The sequence below is a fragment of the Aquila chrysaetos genome, chromosome 2 (assembly GCF_900496995.4).
Source record: "Aquila chrysaetos chrysaetos chromosome 2, bAquChr1.4, whole genome shotgun sequence".
In the NCBI taxonomy this organism is placed as follows: domain Eukaryota; kingdom Metazoa; phylum Chordata; class Aves; order Accipitriformes; family Accipitridae; genus Aquila; species Aquila chrysaetos.
Genome location: NC_044005.1, coordinates 15,115,951 through 15,135,947, shown reverse-complemented (window position 1 = coordinate 15,135,947; position 19,997 = coordinate 15,115,951). Strand labels below are relative to the sequence as shown.

Genomic DNA, 19,997 nt, shown 5'->3' with positions numbered 1-19,997 from the left:
CAGTTCCTACTCACACTGTATACAGGGAGTGCCAGCCAACATGCTTAACCCTAACATGGAGCAAATACCTACAGGAAGCAAGATATACACATGTTGCCATTGTCTTCTCCGGGAGAAAAATCTGTATTAAATCAGCAGATTGCAGTGAGGTTAATTGTTCATTTGACATAGGTAGTCCCTCTATAACGAGTCAACTTGAACATGCAACCCATGGGCAAAGATAGTGGATGCCACCAAACGCTCTGTTAACCCTCCCCATTTGTAATTCTGTGCAACTTAGGGACTGCCCCTATATGGAGGCCATCCAGACATAATTCACACGAAACCACTAGTAAATTACAATAAAGGACACAATATATGGTCTTAAAAGACACGAGGCAGAATAAAATCCCAGTGTACATAATTACCATATTTATAACATTCTGTGGTACAATATTCTAGTAGCTATTTTAAAGTTAAGATATGTCAGCATATTTGATCATGTTAGATTTCTGACTTGGACTATTTTCCTACGTAACTTAAAAACCCCATAGATTACAAGAATGTGAAGACACACAAAAAAGAACAATATTCTGATTAAAAAATTGATTTAGTATGCAGCTTCTCTTTATAGTCCCTTGGTAAAAATGAAATCTCCCTAACAAACACTTAATAAAACCTGTCAATATATCTAGAAAGAAAAATGACACAAATGCATTAAGTATTAAATACCCTTGAAAAAAGTCACATATTCCATGAATTTTTGATGTACTATCTTGACATTAATGTAAAACCTTGATATTTATAATTGACAGATATTTAATAAAGTATAGAAGATGACTGCTGCATAGCATGCAAATTGCCTGGGCTGATCAAAAAAGATACAGACATATTTAAACTAAACAAACACTTAATACGTAAAAAAAATCAGATCTAGCTTTTATAGGTTCACACAGCTAGGTCTCTACAGATTAGCTTTGAAATGTGACATTATCCACTACATGAACCCTAATTTTAACTTACCAAGTCTGTATGAAGTAGTTTCAGAAAGTTGGGAGGGGAAGCTTTAAATAAAAAATGGGAACATGAAAATGTGAATATATTCATTTAGATGCAGGTCCTGACATTCTACTGAAAGAATTATTATAAAGAACAAATACCATCTATTTCGTTACCCTTTCTGTGAAAATATTGTCAGAGCTGGCAATCAGGGTGATGACCACTGCAAAAACAAATAGTGGCATGCTGAATTTAATTTTCCTCCTGATGCTGCTATTCCTAAAAAAAAAAAAAATTAAAAAAATGCTTCTTCCCCTTCAGTGTTCCAAGCCTTCTTTAAGACATTTGGAGGATATCTCAAAATAACCAGAAATATTAAAAAGTAACAGTGATTGCTGCCAGATTGTCTGCAGCCACTGCGGAAAGAGACAGACTGTTATTCTAGTCACCTAAAACACTATCAGACTAGAAGCCAGTTACTCAGTATGGCAACCGGGGGGGGGTGTGGTGTGGTGTGGGGGGGGTGGGGGGTGTAGAAAAAGAAAGAAAGAAAAAAAAAGAAAAAGACACTTTCAGACATTTTTCTTTTTCTGGGAAGCAGTAATATCCAGGGGTTCATGCCTCATGTTTAATGTCTCATAAGAAAGCATAACTCCTGATGCTCCATAGAGGCCTTTGCACTAATGATTTCTCCATCATATTTTTGGATGGACATCACAAGCTAATGATTCTCAAGTCTTATAAACTAGATGCTAGAGGACTCCTCCAGTTTTAAGAAGGCTTGTTTTTATTTGGACAGCATGAAGGCTTCAATGTAGAAAGGGTGGGTGCCTTTCCAGCTGAGAAGCCATCATAACCTTCACTTCTGCTATCCAGCCTACAAGGGCATTAACCTCCTGTAAAAGAGTGGCCAGACTATTAGAGGCAGTAATCCCTTACCCCATTCAATCACAAAATGCCAAAGCTCATTTATCAGAGCTCCTAATCTTGACAAGGCATTTCCATTAAAATTAGCTTAATATTTGCTTGTTTATCAAGTGATGCAAAGTACAAGTCTTATTACAGTAACATTCAATAAAAACGTTTGACTAAAAGTTAAAATCAGAGTACAAGTTTACATAGTGTTAAATTTGTGTTCATACCTATACTACTAGATGAGTTGAAAAGAATTGATGTATTTTGGTGTGAAGTCATATTGGCCAGTATATTCCTTTGTACCATTAGCCCTTGTATATTCCGAATAAGAAAAATTAAGTGAATCGCTGGATGTCATCAAAGTTAGTGGTTTTTTTTTTTTAAAAGATACCACCTTTCAGCTGAGATAAGCTGACCGACAGAGTCATCTACTACTCCACTGTAATACATAATCTAAAAAAAAAAAAAAATCCTTGTTTTTGTTGGTTCCTGAGTTTGTAGACACACAGATGGTTGGATTTCTGTGAAGAATATTTCAAGTACTCACAAGTCCAAGGCAAAGTTGTGGGGAATCACTGCATCAATATTACTAAATCAGATTTCAATATTCTCAAAAAATTCTTGTGTACAGTTGAAGTAGACACAGCTCCATTTCTATCCCAGGAAAGCATCATACCAAGCGTTGAGATTATACTGAGGCCATCACTCCACCCCCTTCCCAGCCCCCAAAACACTAAGGGTGCGTGAAACAGTTAAAGCCAAAACCAGTTTAAGCTTCCACCTTGTTAACTTTCATGCCTTTGAACATAAAGCCCAAGGGTTCGTTCCTTTTGACCAAACAATTTTTTCCTCCTCTTCTTTGCAGATTCTCCCCTCTTTCCAATGTACTCATTAACATGGGGAGATTTCGTTATGAGCCTTGTTGGATGCTACTTGATGGTTTCAGGCCAGTGTGTAGGTGTACAAAAAACACAAACACACACCACACACACACACTTTCAGGGCCAGAAGCAGGAAGATCTGTCAGTATTTGCTGGTTACTGTCCCTTTCCCAGCTCTGGAAATCCTTTGAAGCAGCAGCCTTGAAGAGAAACTCCTCTCTGCGGAGCTGCTGAGGCTCTAAGTGCCCTAAAGCTAAGTAAAATAAAGAATTCAGAATGGAGGATCCTAGCGATCTACAGGGAAACAAGAATTCACTTTTTCCATTGGACATATGCTGCCTAACCTAACGAGGGAAAGCCAGTTCACTGTACAGGACATGAGACGAAGGCAAAGATTATTTTACTTTGTAATAACAGTTTATAACTACAGAGGCATGCTCTAGAATTTTCAAACAGCCCAACTCATGAAGCACTAGGAATTATGTCCACAAACCTGTACTGTTATATGACTTTTCTAATGGAAGAAAGATCATCCTACTTTGCAAAACCTAATAGAATGAATCTTAAAATTAAAAAGGTACCACAGGATTGAAACTTATTAAATCTAAATAATATTCCTGCTTATTCTTTATGTCAGCAATTTTTATTTACTTTCTGCCAATATACACAAGAAAGCACTGTTCCAGACTATTAGGGGATTCATGCAGCGGAAGCAGAGTGGAATGACTCCTTCTGGTGCAATGGAATTTAACTGCACAGTCCCTTTTTCTGTACCTTCTACCTGCAAAAATTGTTCTTAGTTAATGAGACAGCAGTGGCATAACAGACAGCTCAAACGATGACATCAGCTACTGACTCAAGGGTCTGAAGGACTGACAATCCACTTCACATGCAAAGTGGACGTTACCATTTGGCTGAGAGAGTACACAGAAATAATTCTGAACTGACTGCAAATGAGTACCCTGCCTACAATCCTGTGTCGTGTCCTTTATTAAACAGAGGCAAGACAGTGATGGACTTTTTAACATCCACTTCTCGATCACTCCATTTACAGAATACTTCTCGACATACAGAATTCTAAAATACTAATCTTTCCCAGAAAAGAAGGCACTCAGATATGACACTTTAAAATTAGAGACCAAGTTTTCTACCTTTTCCTGTCGTTTCACAAAATCACTTAGAGCTGAATGCAGCCCCACTAAGGGCTGAAAGGATGAAGCGGGAGAGCAAGCTGGCCTGAGACTGGACATGTTTCGCAATGAGACAGCCTCGCCAGTCCGTCCCATCCCTGTTCATGTAACAGAAAGACACACTAGGTCCGTTATCTCCTGTGGTAAATCTCCTCATGAAATATGAGCTTAGTGTTCATGTTGAGCCTTAGATTGATAGGTTCAGTCTGCAGTACTTCATTCACACAGGTACAGTAAGATAGCTACAGTAAATAGTTTCCTTGCAAAGGTCTATGCCTGCATACCACGACGTATCATTTACTCTTTTGGGTCCTCCTGAGCTACAAGGTTCACCTTCTTCATTTTTTTTAGTGCAACACGTGCACTATGTTCACACACAAATTCATCACACAACTCTACTATTAATTCAGTGAATCACAAGCCACAAATAAAATGCTGTGATGGAAAGGCTGAAGTGAACTGCTTTAAAAGGACAGGGACAATATTTCCTATTCACAACCACTCCACATCCAAAGAGTTTCCTAACAAGCATTAATATTAAGCAGTACGGCCAAAGTTTTGTTACCTGTGAATTGACTACTTGAGTTCACAGATAAATCATACCAGGAGCCACTTAGGTGGAAGCTTGGATCATGATCATCATCTTACAACCAAGGTACCGTGCTGCTGCACAACCAGCATGGCACGTGGGGCATGGTAAGTCCTGGAACCAGATGTACTGGGACTATAGTGCACACACATCCAAAACTAACAACTTACCACTTCCTCTTGAACTCGCCTTCAAACCATAGTACAAGAAAATAAACTTTGGTTTACTTAGCAACATATCAATCTCCTACTGTGTGGAGTATTAGCATTGGGTCTGACTGAAGAGGATAATCCACTTTGTAATTTAGTTAAATTACTAATTTTAACAAAGATAAGTCCCCTGTATAATTTTGCAGTGCTTAAAGAATACATCCTTTGAGTATTCCATTCTAAGAAACATCAGCTTGTTATCATATTTTAAATTTATGGAACATTTGTAACTGCTGTTATATCAGGAAAAATATTAAATCTGCACAATAAGTACAAACTTTATATGAGAAAGTATACTTGTAAGTGCATGATGATCTCCTGATGTCTGCTGAGGCACTTTCTTCCACAAAAGACACAGACAACATCTCTGGGGATAAACTCAACTGCCCCAGCAAGTGCAACTCCGTTAAAAAATAAAAATAAAAGCAACTAACAGAAAAGCAAACAGAAAACCCTCTCCACTCTATTGGTTGTAAAAATGGATGCTTATCTGCATTCTCAACCAGGAGAGTGGTTGAGAACCCCATCTTCCAAAAAAATGCCTTAAAAGCCAATAATACTAACAAGAGAACACATTATTCCTCCCAAATGTGGTTTAAACTGTGCAGAAACAAATTTTGTTTAGCACTGGCATATATGCTTTGAAGTACATCTCTGCTTCTCTAGAGGAAAGATGTGGTTTAGGCTAGTATAACAGAACCCAAACCATTCAGAATATAAAATAAATTAAAACCTACTGATTAGGAGATCTTAACAATGAATGTCCAGAGAAAGATAACATCTATATCCAAAATGAAAGATATGTTTTATCCTGTCTGTCCTCCAACTTTAAAACATTTTGACTGTAAGAAATAGCAGACACCAAGTAGGACGTGCCTGTATTTCGATCTAGGCCAGCACGCTCCAACAGCGCCCATCGGCTGAATCTGGACCACAGGATGCCTCCATATGGCCTGCCACCTTTTCCTTGGAGGAGATAGGGAACAGCTGTTTGAGGAGCAAATGCTGCCCGAACAGCCAAACACCTCCTCCTGTGTCCGGCTGGCTCAAAGCCCAGAGCTGTCGCAGTGTTCCTGTGGAAGGCAAGGAAGGAACGGGGGAAGAAGGCAGCAGACCTCCTGCCCACGCAAGGACTTGAGCTCTTCATTTGTCTGAGACGGACAGACGCAACCCAGCGAAGCCTGTAGCTGCTTCTGCGATGGAGAGGGGCAGCCACAGGAATGGCCCAATGAAGCCCCAGGATCTGCCATTATTGTCATAGCTGGGGTGGGATATACCAAAAGCAACACAAAAATCAGGAATTTGGTGCATGTTTGCAAAGTCTAAACCACCTTACAATAGATAGGCTAAGCGGTACAGTACATACATACAGTCAATCTTCAGTTTGCTGCCAGCAAAACAGATTAATACAATATTTTGGCCTTCACAGAGAGGAAAAACACAGAAAGGCATAAATATATTCCATTATTAACTGCCTATTGATTTACTATTGATCAAGTAGAACAACTCAGGCGTTGAAATTCAGACAAAGCAAATTAAATAGCAACACTATTTTACCTTTGTAACTGCCCACTCAATGGAATTTTAAATCTCTCCTTAAGGTGACATGTATAGCAAATAAGTAAACAAAAAGGAAAGATTTTATAGGGTTTACAACTGTGCCATGTTTCTTCCACCCATTTTTTACAGTGCCACTGCCATCACTTCTGAAAAAAGTTATTTGATTGGCATGCCAATGAGTATAGTATCAAGTAGGGAGGAAAACTGAGAACCCTAAGAACCTACTTGGTACATGATCAAAACTGTATTCTGCTTCCAAACATATCTGCTTTTGACTGCATATTGGTTGAATTCTTTAGAAGCATTAAAATATTATCTATTACATCAACTTAAAAATAATAAACAACTTCCAAACGTTTGAATAGTTTAGAGTATATTAAAAGGCAGTATACTTGTCTGCATTCAACTCAAACATTATTTAGCACATGAAAGTTAATTGGTGGTATCTTAAAGCCAAGTACAGAGAGACACCAGACGTTCTACTTCATGCTGACCTGGAAAATCATATGCTTATTAGAATAGGATAGATTAGAAACAGTACAGAAAAATAACGTAAGAGCGGCATAAGTCATATTGAAAGTATCATCACAACTTCAAAAATTGGTGTCAAAATTAAGCTAGAGATGTGAAATCTCACCTAATATACCCAATATTGAAAAGTCAAATGTGATACCAGATTTTAAAGACGCTATAATATTATTTTGAGATCTAGAACTTAATGTGTTAAAACGTCCTATCTAAAATTATATTCCAGTGCCCAACAGCTAATAACTGGATTTTAGAATTTCATTCACGCTAAATCAATTAGTCAAATTTTATATGAATAATAAATCAAATTTAGTATCTGATCAAAAGGGATTACAGCCTCCAGGAAATTAAGTCCTCTGTCCAATAGTGCACACAAACAGATCAAAACATCTTTGGATAGATTACTGCAAGGATTGTATTCACAATGGGACTACAATAACACTTTCACAAGCACTGTCCAGATGTCAATACACACTGGTCAGAAAACTGGTATAAGAGTGTTCCTGAGGAACGCTGGATACAAAACAGACTACAGATACTATCTAAAAGTATTAATGACTTCTACCAAATAGATTCTATTAAAAAAAAAAAAAAAAAGGTGCGATTCATGGGGCAGCTCTGACCTCTCGAGTAACAGTAGCTTGGCAGAAGGCAAAGAAAGCATTTGCAAGTATTTGCTCATTAACTTAGCAAAGAAACATAAAACAGAGTCAAAGAAAATTAAATTTACTTGCTAAAATGTTACTTAAACAGGTGACTTTGCTTTCTCCATTTGGTTTAATTCTAAAATTCTTACTTACCGATCTCTTGTACTGGGGAGCCCAGCACTGGACACAGTACTCTGGGTGTGGCCTCACCAGTGCTGAGTAGAGGGGAAGGAGCACTTCCTTCAACCTGCTGGCAACACTCCTAATGCCACCCAGGATGCCATTAGCCCTTTTTGCTACAAGGGTACATTGCTGGCTCATGTTCAGCTTGGCCCCCAACATATTCATGGGATTATTCCACCCCAGTTGCAGGACTTTGCATTTCTTGTTGAACTTCATCAACTATCAGCCCATTTCTCCAGCCTGTCAAGGTCCCAGTGGATGGCACCTTCCCAGGGATTGAAGTGAGGCTGACAGCCTTGTAGTTCCCCGAGTCCTCCTTCCTGCCCTTCCTGAGGATAGGAGTGGCATTTGCTTTCCTCCAGTAACGCAGGCACCTCTCCCAATCGTCATGATCCTCTATTGCTTGGGTCAGGAAGTTGTCATCGATGCTCTCCACAAACCTCCTGGATTGCTTACACCCTGCTGTGTTGTCCCTTTAACAGATATCAGGATGGTTGAAGTCCCCCATGAGGACCAGGGCCTGCAAATGTGAGGCTATTTCTAGCTGTCTGTAGAAGGCCTCATCCACTCCTTCCTTCCTCCTGATCAGGCAGCCTATAGCAGATGCCTACTACAATGTCACCCATATTGGTTTTTTTCTTTTACAAACAGCTAGCTTGCTGGTGCCCTTCAGAAAAATCTGCAGTCCCCCAGTGGTCCAGAGACTACAGGCTAAAACCACTGTCTAAATCAGGGCCAAACTGCCATCCTGGACAGTCCTGCAAAACCGATCCTTTTTCTAGCACATGAGAGGCAGCTACATACAGATACTACTTACACATAGAGTGCCACTGAATGCATACAGTTGGCTACCATGGCAAAAGTTATGGTTAGACGATGGGCTCTGCTGGTTTCAGACTTACCACTTCAAAGATTTTAAAAGTTAACTAAAATTATCACAGAATTGTCTTTTAGTAAGGCAGGTAATAACAGCCTGGGGAAGAGATACAACACTGCTTCAGACCCACAGTGTCCAAAATGTAAATAGAGTTTGGGCACTTCCACCTTCTCTAAGAGCACTCTTTGTAAATCAAAACAAGATATCAAGACAAGAACTTCTCTGTAGTAGACTACAAACTGGCACGCAGGTGCAAACTGAAAGTCAAACACAAAGACCGCTGCATATTCTTTTAAAAAAGGTTCAAACTTAGTTGTATTACTTTAGGAATATAATCTCACTCTGAATGTCTGTAAACTATATGGCTCCCTCTTGTGCCTATTATACCACATTTCAGTATACAAAAAAAAATTTAATATTAAGCCATAAGTATTTGGGATCTGTTCACCCCTCAGTAGGCATGCAATGCCCATAAATGTTAATGGAAGTCACGCACATACCTTCCAGGGCAAGTTTGCAGTTTACAAAATTTCTCTTTGGAACAAACTACAAAAACATTTTGCAAGCCGTAAGTATGCTGTGAAGAAAGTAGTCTTTTGGCCGTTTGCTGTATGTTGATAGCAATGCAGAGGTCAAATACGCCTCTAAAGTACATCTGTAAGAACTTCTATTTTTTAGTTATCAAATTACATATGTTTAGAAAGGTGTCAGTGTGGTTTATAGAGCCTGGCTAACATGCTCAAGGGTTTATTTTTGTCTACTTAATATCCCACCTGTTTCTGCTTATCAAACCAGACTATAGTTAAGCTTGCAACAGCTGTGAAATTCATAAATCTGCCCATTCTTCATGTGTATCCAGACTAAGCACTTGGAGAAAGGGTTAGAACTGCAGTGTTCTGTGAAAGCCACCCTTATGGAGAAGCTAGGGAAATAAAACAGACCAGCACTTGTCAAACAATGTTTAAAGCTGCACACCTATCAGAAGCCAAATTATTTTAATAACAGTCTAGCAATCCTATTTGGAAAGAAAATGAAGCATTTGAAGAAATTATTTGTTAACTCTTTTGTTCCCCTGGCCATTAGAAACATTTTGCAGACTAAAAATGCTGCAAAGGAATTAAATACTTTGCCTGCACAAAATATTCCCTTTTTCAGTGTCTTCAAATAACAACAAACCACTTTTTATTTCAAGATGCTACTAGTTTTACTTTCTGCAGTAGAATAGCTATCAAGAAAGTAAATATAGTTATAAGATTTTTGTATTACAAAAAGTGTATTTGTAAATTTTAAAAAATATTAGTCTGCATATCTGAAGCAGTATCAAAATCCTGGTCACACAGGACAGCTTTCATTAAAACGCTTATGCTAAAGCAGGAGTAGTACTGAATGAAATAATGGTATACAAAAATCTAACATTGACTTTCATAAAACTTGCAGAGTACACTGCCTTTAACAGGAAAGTGGTTTTAGTTTCTTTTTTTTCTTTTATATAAGAAATTTTTCTCTCCCCACCTCTTCTTCCCTTTCCCATATGCTCATGAATTATCCTTAGCACTAGTATTTTGTGGGTCAACTTTGTTCATAAAATGATATGAGTGCATGCAAGATAATACTAAAATTAATTTCAGCATTTCTGAATAATGAAAAATGGTACTTCATTTTAGGGAAGAAAGAGGCTTTTTTTTTTCACTACGAACTTTTTTTCTCCAGCATTTCATAAATTACAGGTTCTTATTTTTGACAGCAGAAACAGAAATCAAAAAGTTTTAAAACTTTTCCATGAGTTTTCACCAAAAGCTTTAATAATAGGTGCCCAATACATTGACTTGGCACTCCTGGAGCCAGCTGAAATTATATATCTTCCTAATGTGACATTTACTGCATAGTAGTAAAGAACCTTTCAGCTGAAATTGTGGTTACATGGCAGTGCTGAAGCATGGCACCAGACAACCAGAACACACCTAAAATTTACCTAGTATTTGTTACCACTCATTCTCCAAAGAACAAGTAAATAAAGCAAATGATTCCTACCTGATCTCCCTCCATGCTCACATTCAACATGAAACAACAGCTATATTATACAAGAACATAAAATTCTGGTCTAGATTTCTGACCACAAGTGACCAGAACCTACATTTTAACAGTTCATACAAAAGGCAACAGTATAGTTCTAAACTTTTTCTTGGATATACTAATATAAAGCTCAAATTGAAGATAGCCATTTATTTAAACACTGTTTCCACAAAGGTTTCCCCATTGCTGCAGATCAAACTGAACTGAATCAGTCTCAACAATATCAGACTGAGAAGTCTTCCTCCATTAGCTGAACACATCAGCTTCCATAGAATTGCAAACGTAAAACAGAAAATACAACAGTGCAGAGTATTAAAGGCTCGTTGCCATGTACAGCAAGAATATCACCACCACTGGGGTTCTAAAGACAGTCTCCCCCTAAAGTCATCTCATGTACATTATTTTCTTTGCTCAAACTGTAGCTTTTCTTACTCTCAACAGTCAACAGCATGGACTTTAATGCAGAATATATAGTGAGACATTACTTTTTTTAGTAACTTTTTAGTGAGACATTACTTTGACCACATTAGCTTAAATGCTATAACAAATGATCTTTGATTAGCTTTAAGGCACAAGAGAAACAGCATGTATTTGCCATCCTTAAGCAGATTATGTGCCACATGAAAAACTTTCATAAACAAAAAATGTTTTGTCAAACATTTAAGCAGCTTTTCACATAATAGATATCTCATGCTTCAACTGATGTTACACCACTGCATTTTATATACATTCTTCAGCTGTGCTTGCATCACTTTGATATCAGTCTACAGGTATTCATCAATCACTGAGAAGCGGTTCTGAAATACTGGACACATGGCAGTCAAAATCCAGGGTTTCATTTGAGATCTCATTTCTCTGTAAAACTGTATTTCAGGGTTTTTTTAATTAATGTTGTGACCACATAACCGCTCACATTATACTACTAGTGCAGTATTAGTCCATAAAAATGATGGAACTAGTCACCGTGATAGTGTAGCTATCTAAGTACCGCAAGAGCATGAACAGCAGTTGGGAGAATTGGATCATGTTACACAATATTCTGCTAATAACTCTTTAAAAACAGTAGAACAATTTAGGGGTAAAAAGATATTCTAAAGAAATATAATTTAGGAGTTCTGTTTGCTCAGGCAGTATACATTGAGAAAAAAGTTTAAAGCTGGAAGATCAAGTGTGGACTGGCAGCCTAGAACAGTACCTGGCAAGAAAAGAGTTGGCTAAACTATCGTTTCCTGAAGGAAGAATTTTGTTCCTTCCTGATATTAAAGCCATTGTTCCTACCCTACTCCTTGTCTCAAAATTAAGTGCATCTTATTTGGTTTTCACCCACTATTTTCAATTACTTTGGTTTTCAAAATGTATCCCTCCAATCCTTATACTTGGTAAATTGACACTATGTTTGAAACATATGAAGTTCTTCAAACATCAAACAGCTACACAAAATAATTTAACTTTTATTGACTTAAAACAGTCAATAGAAAAGCTTTGGAACTCTGATAACGTTAAAGGAGAATAGAATTACTTTATGTCTTCTGACCTCTCCTACTGCCAAAAAAATGTCTCTAGATCACACAACTGTGGAAATTCAGTACACAGTCATATGCTTTTTACAGATTGTGCCACAAAAAGCTTTGGATGTTTGGACATTGAGCACTACCTTGACAACAACATATCACCATTCACTTACAACATCAATTATGTCTAGACATCAGTCAGAGTAACAGTTCTATCTTAGAAACTTAGAAATTTAAATCATTACTTCAGAACATGATGAAAAGTTCATCCATCTCAAGCCTCCCCATACTCAAATTGTTACCAGATTGGTTTATCTTTGTATTTGAAAGCAATCAAAATAATTATGTTAGATAGAATAGAAAACAACAGTTGATCCATGGTCATTGGAAGTACAACATATGCAATGGTTTTATTCTATGTCAATTAACAATTATGATTTTACTTTGTTTACTGCGAACTACATATTTTTCACATAGAGGCATAGAGGCATAGGTTGTAGATCTCTGCAGGTCACCTAGCCCAACTTTCCACAGGCAAAATTCTGGAGTCTGGTACCAGTAGCAAGTTGAAACCAATAATTGGATCATCCCTTATCTCCTTTTCCCAAAACAAACAAATCCAGCTCCCTCAGTCTCTCCTTGTATGGATAAAGGGCTGAAGCAAAAGACATCTTAAAAGCCCTCCTCTGATCTCATTCCAGTTTGTCAACATGCCTCTTGTACTGGTGGGCCCAAAATTCTGCAGTATTCCAGATGAAGCCTCACCCAATGCCAAACAAAGGGCAGTAATCACTCCTCTCAACAAACTAAATACATTCATATATATTCATAAGCCTATTGAGCTGCAAAATTTTAACAGCAGTTCAAAAAACAGCAGGAAAATCCTTTAATGATTCAAACCTTTAAGAGCAACACACTTGCTCTACTATTTAGCATCACTGTTTTCACACCTTTCTCAATAATCATAATGAGACCAGCATATACTATATACTACATTTAAGATGCTTACCTGAATAACTTTGTAGAAATAGGCATACTGTCGAGCTGTATTTTTATATTGGCTAAAAACGTCATGTATGGCCTGAGTTGACTGAAGATACTGCACTTCATCTTCTTCAAAATAGAGAGGAGTGTCATATTCACTGGGGAGTGTCTGGATGTAGGGCAGCCAGAAAGAGCTGGGGTTGGCTCGCTCACAAAGAAGATGGAATGCCAATGTTATATTGCCCATGGCTTGAAGAATTCGATCTTGAGAATACAGGGATCCTGAATTAACCCAGAAAGGTGAGGCACTAAATTAATTGTCCATGGAAAATATCATCCCAGATTTACTTTAAATGAACATGATGAGACAATGTGTAAGAATTTCCAAAAAAAAAAAAAAAAAAAAGCTTTTCAGGTTTCTAAAATACTTAGCTGCCCACATTGTATTATGCTGCAAGTTATTTGACACAGTAAACACCTCACGTACAATTGCATGACAGAAGACATGAAGAAACTAGAATACTCTCAGTACCTCAGAATATTTTATCTCCAAGTGTTATAAAAGCTACATGATATGTGTTCAAATTAATACACACACTTCTGGAAGTTATCTAGTGTGCTCAGCCAGAAACAAAGAGGAAAATTAAATTCTTTCCACTGACACTTCAAGCTTGTAGGTATTCCAAACCTGATGGTCAGCATGACAAGCAAGTCCTGTAATAAAGGTGATCAGCTAACAAAAAGAAAGTCTCCTACTGAATGTTCCCATACATATCAACTTCTTGCTTAAAAGCTTCCTTAAGCTCTTACCTAATACTGAATTTTTAGCTGACTCAACTGTCATCAACAGTTTTCTAGGAACCCACAGAAACAACTCTTCAGCCTACAGAAAGGAAAAAATGCATAGAGGGTCAGTTAGCATTTATATATGCCAAGTGTCTCAAATATACATCATCTTTAAATTACAGGTTGTTTTCATTTTTTTTTATTTAAATCAAAATTCTTCTGAATCAAAATTCTTCCTTTTCTTCCACTGCAAATTAAACAAACATGCTATGTTTCATATTGTGGTAACCAAATGTTCCAATCTGCATTACACAAAGCTTAAAAGACAGACACTTAGATTAGAAAATAAAGTGCTTCAGTTTGGAACTGCTGATATGTAAATTGCCCACACAGCCTCAAAGCTACCAGATACATTATAGTGCTAATAATTACGTGATCAAATATTTTCTCCTAGTAGAGGTTTTTTCACATTGCCCATTCTTACTTTAGAAGAACTGTTCAGGATTTTTATCAACCAGTAGTGCTAGTCTTATTAACTATGTGCTACTGAAACTCTAAAATGAATACTATATACTCGTTTTCTAATATTCTTTCTACAACAGCTGTTTGTTCTTCAAAGCTGTTTCCCATCTGTTAAATGGGAATGGAAAAAGGTAAGCATTTAAAATTGCCTCTTAACAGTTAGATAACTGTGTGTCTATATTCCTTACCTGATGATCAAAAGATATTCTTTACAATTATCAGGTAATTTTGTTTTTTTCATTTTCACTGAAAAAGTATTGCAAATACCTCTTTCTGAGGCAAAAAGACCAGTGCTTTAAAAGAAGGGACATGAAAGAAGAGAAGAGACTAAGTAGTTAGAAAACATGGAAGAGAGGGATACATCAATGGGGTAGAGTACTCTGGTGATTAGGTAAACAGTATAGGCAACATAGAGAAAAAAAATGACCAATTAAAAATTCATAGTACTACCCAATAGTCATCAAAAATAATACTCAATTTTATCAATAATTTTATTTCTCGAGTATGCAGAGTTGAGAGCATTTCAGAACAGCAGTTTCATAAGCAGTCAAAAGGGGGAAGGGAAGGTGGTGAGTGTTCCAGAGCTCTGCAGCCACATTCCAAACACGATTTTCTAATCTAAGTCAAATGTTCACACGCTCACCTTTATCTCTCTTGTTGCTTTCAAACCAAACCCCTCCTCTTCAAAGTTAGCTATTTCAAAACCCTCTGTGGATGCTCCATTTTCAGTTGCCCACTTTATCAATTCAGGGAAATAGTCATCTCTTTTTCCATCAAAGACAACAGACAAACCTATATATACAATTTATTAAAAAACAAATGCCAAGTAAGAGGATCTAGAAAGATAAAGAAGGTCAATATAAAATCACATGTAAAAAGCTATCTGCTATCCCACAGCAGTTCTACTTTGAAGTAGCTGAGTCATAACTGGTCTTTGTTAAGTGTTACTCAATAGTATACAAATGTCATACCCAATTTTCATCAACTTAAATATTCTGCCAAATTGGCTTACCAGTCATCTTAAAAACATAACCACCTAAACTGAGCTGTGATGAAATATGAAGCTTCCCTCCTCTTTCCCTTTTAAATAAGCTCAGCAAAAATGTTTCCCAGCTTAATATCAATGATAAATGCAATCACCACAACATATTAATGCAGACACAAGGAGGAATTTGAGAGGCAAGCTGCAGTTTCATTAGTTCAGCACTGGAAATGATGATAAGCAGATCTCAAGCTCCTTCTCTCACATACAAGGCAGTTAGGTTTTTCCTGTAGCATACGAATCTACTAAAATAACTAAGGACTGATCATCTTCCTCACACCACAGAGCTCATCCAAATTTTTACACTTTTCTTCACCAACAGGCATGTGGTCCTCCAGTGAAATCGCAGACATCATTCATTTTCTCAGCTTCCCCCTTTACTGTCATCTGATTTGAACCTATCCATTATAGCTCCCAGCTATACTCAGCCAGCTCCTTTTGTACCTCTTTGCCTCTGTGTTCTATTCAACCCAAACTCTAGTGTCAGATCATGTTAGAAGTATCCAAACCCCCCTGAAATGCTCAGGCCATTTTATGAGTGACAACATGTCATCAGCAAGTTGCTTACATCCAAAGGTATTTTGGTTAAGCACAGGTGATAAACAGATCTTTAGATTAAAAGGATTTTAGGAAAGTAGCATTAGGGTATTCGAAATATTCCCTCCCACTGCAAATCATGCATTTCAAGCCCCAGAACCAAACAAATCTATAGCTAACATAAGTGCCAGTATCATATAAAGCTATAGTCTTTGATAATACGATATAAAAACTTGATATTGATAAAGTATTTTCTTAATGCAATGAGAATGTGGTGTACAGTGTTTTGGCTTTTTTTTTAAAGCTGGCATTTTCCTTTATTTCATACTCCCTTCAGTATGCTACTTTCTGCAGAGTATTTTCAGAACTAAGGCCTCACAAATCTAGTAAGACTAGTTGCACAGCTTCTACAAAACTTGATAAGTGTTTATACTGTCCAGGACTTCGCTCTTTTGATTTCCAACACTGACTACTGTATAAGGCTACTGGAAGCTTTTAAGATCCAGCTTGCATTTGGAAACATTCTGTAAGCATCTGTGAAATTCTACCTCTGTTCCTCGTATATGATGTAGTCCAATACTTCCCACATTTTTCCAAATCAAAGAGAAGAGCAGCTCCTTTAAATTACAAGCACTACTGGGGAACAATTTATTTCTATACTGAACAAAACATAGCTATACTGATGAAAATCTATATTGAAAAATTAGCTTTATTTAAAATTTTACTAGCGAGTCAAACAAGAAAAAGTTTTAGAAAGTAAATATACTCAGTTTTCAAATTAAGAATTTTCTATAATCAAGATCATTTTAGTTCACATTCTGCAACCCAGTGTTCTATTCAAGTAAAGCACAAAGTATGACACTTCAGGCAATACATATTCATTTGTACATCTTAGAGTCCCCAAGAGCAATTTATACTTCCTTTGCTAATTGTTTAAAGCCTTTATTAAGCTAGAAAACTGTGTAGTATAAATTACCACGTTCCATTAAAAAATAGTTTTGAAAGACACCATAACATTCATACTCACTATGTATGTAAAAATGTTACATTAAAAGCCATTTGTATGTCAACAGTGCTGTGGTTAGTAGGTTTTGCATCTTTCAAGGAAAAAAAAAAAAGTCCCATTAACATAATACTTTTATACTAATTTTACCACAGCAGCCATTTCCCCCCATGAATGTTTCAATCTTTCCGGCGCAGAAGAAAGATAGTGAACAGCCCAACCCCAACACTAACTCTGTTCTTGTTAACCTGAATTATGTTTTACCATAACACACACGTTATAAAAAAACAGAACATGTACCATACACTTATAGAAGTCACAGGACAGCAAAACAATGAATCAAGTTCACCTCCACAGAGCTACAGGATGCAGTCACTAAAACAGTATAATTTATTCTTCTATATGCCCTCTGCCAATAACTGATGTTCAGAGGTTTAAAAGTCCTTTCATGAAGTAAGATTCTCATGCATCAGTCAAAATTATTAAAAACAGGTGCAAAAAGGACATTTCAAGCCTCTAAGTACAGTCTTCTGCTTTTTCAAGTACATGAACCAGTCAAGCTCAATGTTAAATGCAGTCTGGCTTTTTTGCTGTCACCGTATAAATATCAGAGAGGAAAGAATTGTTTCAGGACTTTTTCAGCCCAAATCTATTCATTCCAATGTTAAAAAGTTATTTCTTTGCAACTAAAATACAACAGTCATAAAAGAGGTTAATTTTACTAAAATTACAAGCACTTTTTAGAGCATACCTCCAAATAAAACCAAAACAAATATGAAAATAAAGTATCAACAATGGTGAGTTGTTGCAGAACATACTGGAAGAAAACTGTTCTAATCTGAAAAATAAGCATACCTTAAACTTAGGAAAATTACCATTAAAACTCCATATTAACTGTGGTACCATAAGCATTTCTTTAATTATATTCTTGATTAATAGCAGATAGATTTATTAGCTGATGTATTTATTTTGTGATTTTATATATTTTTATCATAATTTAACGTCATGATGTTGAATTGCTGAAACTGGTTCCATGTTCAGTAAAATGTTCAGGTCAAAATAAAAATAGTTATAAAATTAAATTTGAAATGTTCAGATTTATAGAGGCAGAGGGACAGACTATGCAATCAGGAATCAAAAAGACCTATTATTCTCAAAGGATTTTTACTTCTAGTCCTCCCAATTGTGATGACAAGCTCACGCTCTTTTTTCTACTTATCAGACAGAATTATCACAGGATCACTTGTCTGAGATATTCACTCAGAATTATAAGTATTAAAATGGTTAATGCCAGTGGTTATGCCCACCAGAATATTCCAGAAACACTTGCAAGTGTAAAAAGCAACTGCATGCCAGAGAATTAAGATTTTTGTCCCAAAATAATAGGACTGCATAATATTTACACAATAACAACAACAAAAATATTTCTTTTACCTGTCAACAGACAATTCTTTAGGCGAATCAACACTCTGAGCCACCCTTATCTTACAGTCTTTCACATTTACCTTTTTGCTTTTTGCGAATTTTCTCAACAAGTGAACGGATCTGCACATATTCTTCCCACTCCTTACCAGGACCTGGGGTAGGGCTGCTGCATTCTGGAAATAAAAATGCCAAATGAAAATTTTTTTTTAAATAAATTTTATATGTATGTATTTTTTTAACATCAGAGAAAAGGTCACAGTTTAACAGTAACTTTAACTGAACCTTAGTACTACTTGTCCTTCAAACATGTTTACATGGTGAACACTGTAATCTCTACTGTTATAAACATCCCATTCTTTGACATGTAATTGTAGAGACTTTTGAAATTTTTACAGCATAACTTACCTCATCTTATTTTTTTTAATATTCTTTCAGATATAAGAAATATCAAATGTTTAAAAAGCTAGGAAGAAAAAAAAGGTAAACAACCAGACTGTTAAGTAGATAGTGTCTCAGATAAGACAAAAAAATGAAGTCTGTTTTCCATAATCCAAGCAAAGCACTCTGTTTACATTAGCCTGCTTGCCATCATTCTTGCTGTAATGAAAGCAGATATTATAGTGCAGAGCTTACCTTAAGTAATTGAGAAATTTGCTAGTACATACATTTGACCTGCCTAGTCAATAGTGTTTTTATAGACGCGTGCATACTGGAAGGACAAGCAAAGGAACACTTCGCCAAGCTTTAGCTCTAGATTATATCCACAGTGTCTCTGACAATATTCTAAATGCCAGTGTGTGGATTTCTTGATCTAAGCCGCATAAACCCAAGTGGACAGCTGAAGATTACTTTGCTCAACCGATTTGAAAAATCTTTGTGTTGAATAAAATATGGAAGCTTGACAAAAAGAACAGCTGATACTTGTCTTTGCTTAGAAAATTAGATCTACATTTTATTTTTGGTAGCAAAGCAGAGGCCAATTGTAGCATAAGCATCAAACTGGTCTGCCAACTCCTTGTCTCCTCTTTGCATGCAATGCTAAGAAAAATTCTACTTTTTCTAAGGCAACATTTAGATGTGTCCAGGATATGAAAATCTGGACTTGGGTTTCAAGAAGTGTAGCTCAGCACAGTTACTAATGACAGTAGCAACAGTGAACAGTATTTTAGCACTATCATATGAAATCATGCTCTGCTTTTCATATTTACTAGAAATAATGGACAAGTTCAAAGTTCCTCAACAAGTGAAACAATCTCTGGTCTGTATATAAGAACTAAGCACTACAAAAAACAACAACAAAAACAACCGCATTTTTATTGGAAAGACAAAAATATCAGTGCAGTTGAACTGAGTTGTATCACTGCTTTCCACAGTTAATTTCCCTACTCTGGTATCAGTTCAAAGTACTACTTAAATGTTAAACAGAAACAGTGTAATTCTTGAGGTTTACAAGGAAAACATTTTTGACAAAGCTGCAATGTCACATTACCTAGAGTAGACCAGTATTTATATTTGTGTTGAGATGTAAAGCCAAAAGCTGCCAGAAATATGGTATTT

General features: G+C 36.6%; 1 protein-coding gene across 3 annotated transcripts in view; it reads right to left on the bottom strand.

Moving 5' to 3' along the window:
* The window catches only part of SETD3 (SET domain containing 3, actin histidine methyltransferase), a 63,998-nt gene that overhangs the window by 17,699 nt on the left and 26,302 nt on the right, over positions 1–19,997 (bottom strand). For all 3 annotated transcript variants that reach the window (XM_030005309.2, XM_030005305.2, XM_030005313.2), the window contains exons 3-6: positions 18,521–18,613; positions 15,077–15,225; positions 13,936–14,008; positions 13,151–13,407 (exon numbers count right to left, since the gene is read on the bottom strand). In XM_030005309.2, coding sequence (XP_029861169.1) covers positions 13,151–13,407; positions 13,936–14,008; positions 15,077–15,225; positions 18,521–18,613 — 572 coding nt within the window. The remainder of the gene's footprint in view (positions 1–13,150; positions 13,408–13,935; positions 14,009–15,076; positions 15,226–18,520; positions 18,614–19,997) is intronic.